Source organism: Corylus avellana, chromosome ca4 (genome assembly GCF_901000735.1).
Source record: "Corylus avellana chromosome ca4, CavTom2PMs-1.0".
NCBI lineage: Eukaryota > Viridiplantae > Streptophyta > Magnoliopsida > Fagales > Betulaceae > Corylus > Corylus avellana.
Genome location: NC_081544.1, coordinates 29,176,929 through 29,181,095, shown reverse-complemented (window position 1 = coordinate 29,181,095; position 4,167 = coordinate 29,176,929). Strand labels below are relative to the sequence as shown.

The 4,167-nt window shown below is 38.3% G+C and overlaps 1 protein-coding gene across 1 annotated transcript; it reads right to left on the bottom strand.

The window, feature by feature from the left end:
• Positions 1-2,337: 2,337 nt before the first annotated feature.
• LOC132179662 (phloretin 4'-O-glucosyltransferase-like) lies at positions 2,338-3,726 on the bottom strand. Its single transcript, XM_059592417.1, has one exon. It carries the CDS (start codon positions 3,718-3,720, stop codon positions 2,338-2,340), a length of 1,383 nt encoding a protein of 460 aa, XP_059448400.1. The 5' UTR covers positions 3,721-3,726.
• Between the last annotated feature and the right edge of the window lie 441 nt (positions 3,727-4,167).

Sequence of the window (4,167 nt, the reverse complement as noted above, 5' to 3'; positions counted from 1 at the left end):
ACAATTAATTAAAAGCAAATAAAACCCCGCAAACCTCACATATTCACCTTCTATTAAGGATGTGATCACTATTATTACATGATACTATTAAACTCTAAATTGTAATCTTTATTTTAATTTTGGAAAAATGTAAAATCAGTTCATGTAGTTTACTTGATTTGTACTGCGCTTTTGTGGTATCAAAATATTTTAAGAGTTTTTGGAGTACACGTAAATAATGAAGTGTTCATTTTGATACTCCAATGAACTTTTTGCATTACTGCTACGCCTCCATGCTACTAACACTCACTACAAAAAAACAATTTTTTTTTCTCACTGGAGTTTTCTGACGTCGCGCTCCTGACGTGTGTTGAATATCAAAGACATAGGTGTTAGGAAATTTTTTTTCCTGATGTGTCAAAATTGACACGTCAAGAAATTTAAAAATTAATTAATTAATTTTTTTAAAAAAAAATTTTCTGAATTTTTTTTTTCAATTAAAAAATGTATTAATTTAATTTATTATTATTTTTTTTTGTAATTTATTGAGTGGTGCAGAGAAATTCATTTCTCTGCACCACTCATTTCTATGCAGAGAAGATTTCTTCTCTGCACTACGAAAAAATTTTCTCCTTTTTGCTAAAATTTTCTCCAAAATCTTTTCTCACTTCTTTGCGATCTCCATTTTCAAAAGCCCAAACCCACACCGAAAAATCTTCAAACAATCAAAAACTCAAATCAAAAAATCAAAAACCCAAATAAAAAAAACAATATGAAAAATGAAAAACCTAAATGTCAAACCCAACAATCTTCAAAAACATAAAAAATCTTCTTAATTATCTTCTCTTCTCTTCTCCTTTTTTTTTTTTTTTGTTGCTTCTCTTCTTCTTCTTCTCTTCTCCCTTTCTTTTTCTTCTTCTCTTCTCCTTTTCTTTTTCTTTTCCTTCTTCTGCTTTCTTCGATCTGCCGTGGAGAGAGAGAGGAGAGAGAGAGAGAGTGTAGGGAAAATAAATGAGGAGGGAAGAATAAAAAGAGGAAAAAAGTTGAGGGAAAATAAGAAAAGGGAAAATTTTCAATTTTTTTTTTCTTCTTCATTTTTCTGACCTACGATTTTTAGCATGTCAGAAAATTCTGACATGCCAATTGGACACGTTAGAATTTAAAAATTCTAACGCTCCAATTTGGCGCATCAGAAAATTCTGACGTGTCCAACTGGCACGTCAGAATTTTTTGACGTGCTATTTCAACACGTCAAAAAATTCTGACGTGCTATTTTTAGCATGTCGGAAAAATATTTTCTGACGTGACATTTTTTGCCACGTCAGAAAATGGTAACGTGGCAAAAATTATGTACTGTTTGCCACATCAGAAAATAGTAATTTTTTTGTAGTGACTCATTGATGTATTATGACATCGTTGAACACTTTATTGCTACACCATACACTTTTATTGATTATATCATTCTCACCGGTCGCTTATGAGAGCCCTCTTATCCCCTGCTACGAGAATTCATGCATCCCTTGATTTAGTTGCAAGCTTTGTTGCCCTAATAGCCGTTGGTTCATTACATTGGTATGAGTACTGGACTTAACTCTCTTTTAAATTAATTTAAATAAACAAAACTTATTTCCCCAAAATTGAAACAATGTATATATATGGGTGCAAGTTTAATTAGTTACCTAAATAAAAGGTGCAAGTCTAAATTGTTCTCGGCTCTCATCAAGACTTAAATTTCTTGCAAACTGGATTGTAGGAACTCAACATTAAAAAAGTGACATCTATCTTTTTATTAACATGTTCTTTGACATATTAAACAACACATGTCATTGTTTTAGAGGTTAAATTGTTGGAGTTTGTATAATTCAGCTTGTCTATTTCATGAAAATCACGAGGTAGATTGTACCGAGTGACGTACTTTCTAAGTTACAAATGTACACCAAAAAATTCGTCTGAAAAGGAAAAAAAATAAACAAAATTGCAAGGCAAAAGTGAAAAACAAGAATCAATAATGCACAAGCCATTTTTTTTTTAGCACAAACTATAATATCATTGTTTGAAGTGGTATGATATTTTTCGTTTTGAGCCTTTAACTTGGGGGCATTAACGCGCACAATTTTGTTATTGAATAAACTATTTAGAAAGAGCATAATTTATATAAGCACAACCCTTTCTCACACTCAGGAGTCAAGACAATGTGAGATGCCACACAAACCTTTTCAAGCCTAGCCTGACAACGATTTTTTAGGGAGTTTTTTGCTTTAGCAAAAGCATTAACAAACGAGTTAAACACAAAATATTTTTAAAACTTTTATTTAAAAGCACAAAAAAAGAAAAAAGAAAAAAAGAAAGGTATTATTTTTAACAACCATCTTGTGTAATCTCATCGACAAAAGCTTTAAGATTGTTATACGAAGAACCGCCTTCCCTGGCAGCCTCGCCAGCCAAAGCCTTCCATTTCATGGCATTCCTTCTAATATCTTCCCCTCTCCCTCCTTCTCCGATAACCAATTCCAAGCATCTCTTGATCTCATAACCTTCCACAATTCCATCCTCATTTACAGTCACCCTCACTCCCGTCTTCCACACGTCCTCGATCAGCTTCGCGTTTGTCCCTTGATCTGACCACTGGGGGAATGCCACGACAGGCACTCCACAACCTAAACTCTCCAAAGTTGAATTCCACCCGCAATGCGTCACAAAGCATCCCAACGAGGGGTGCGACAAAACCTCCACTTGACAACACCATGGCACTATCATTCCCTTTTGCTCCAATTCCCCTTTACAACTCATGAATTTCTCTTCTCCATTTTCGTTAGCTCTTGTGACCCACAAGAATGGGCGGCCGCAACCCAACAATCCACGAGCAACTTCCTCCGTCTGCCGCTTCGTTAACTCCGACACGGTCCCAAACGACACGTAAATAACAGATGATTTGGGCTTGGAGTTGAGCCATTCAATGTAGTCCTTTGAGCTTTGGAAAAGATCTCCTCCAAAAGAATTATCCGATGGATCTTTCCCATCCAAAAAAGCAGACGGAATCAGCGGCCCAATTCCGATCAAATTGAACTTTTCGATCGCTCTTAACGCCTCAGGCTCCAGTGCATCAAAGGTGTTCACTAGAATTCTCGGCTTGCTTTCTTTTTCAAGCGCTTCAAGTTGCTCTTGAAACGTCGGGAGCGCAACAGCATACAAATTTGAAGCAAGCAGAAAGGAGGGCAGGTCACGGCTAGTGAGCGATGGTAGTCCCGGCAATTGTATCGAACATGAGAGGTCATTGCTGTTGTTCCTGATGACGTCACCATACCCATTGAAGTAGTAGTAGTATATGTCCAAAACCGTGGCGGGTTGAATCCAAAGGAGGGCTGATGGGAGGTGAAGTTCACGTGCCACTTCCGCCGCCCATGGGAGTAGGAGCGTGTAGACCAAGCCCGTAAACGGGCAACCCTCGTCTGCGCTGGACACAATAAGTTGAGTGAGAGTTTTGGAGCCAGAGCGTCTAAGCTCCGAAATGTAGTGCTCGACGTCATCGCCAGGTTTAACCCCGTTGTCATAGCCATCAGAGAAGGTGGCGAATGACAACCCGTCGAACGTGGGGGTTTTGGTCATTCGGCGCCGGGCGGAGACGCTGGTGGCGAAGGTGACGTGGGCTCCCAAGCGAATGAGGCGCTTGGCGAATTGGAGGCCGGGATTTATATGGCCTTGCACAGGGAATGTAACGAGAAGGAAGCGGCGGTGCACCATGATCGTCGTGGACTGCTCTCTGCAATTAATGGGAATACATTTGATCATGCGGTACGAGTCAATTTATGGGACATGCAATCTCAAGCGGATCGAAATATGCACAGTTTTTCAAAACAAAATCCTACCAAACCACCCAAAAACAAAATATTCATAACCACAAAATATATATACATCAAAATAATAATTAAGATATATGTAGCATTTATGACGTTTGAGATGACGATTTGGAGGGGGCGGTGACCTGTAATATATTGTTGTCTATACGAGAGGGCCAAGGACTGCCTTGGGTTGATCATGCATGCACGTGATCTGCTCAAGGAGTTGCATCTATGGCACTGGTTTCGGTTGGCCGGGACCCGAAATTCCAAATTTATCCAACAAGTACTTCGATTATTTCACATGATCACGTTTTAATTTGTCACTTTATTAAGCAAGGATTTGATGGCT

Excerpts from the sequence above, each read along its gene's own strand:
- LOC132179662 (XM_059592417.1), bottom strand. The coding sequence starts at position 3,720 with ATGGTGCACCGCCGCTTCCTTCTCGTTACATTCCCTGTGCAAGGCCAT.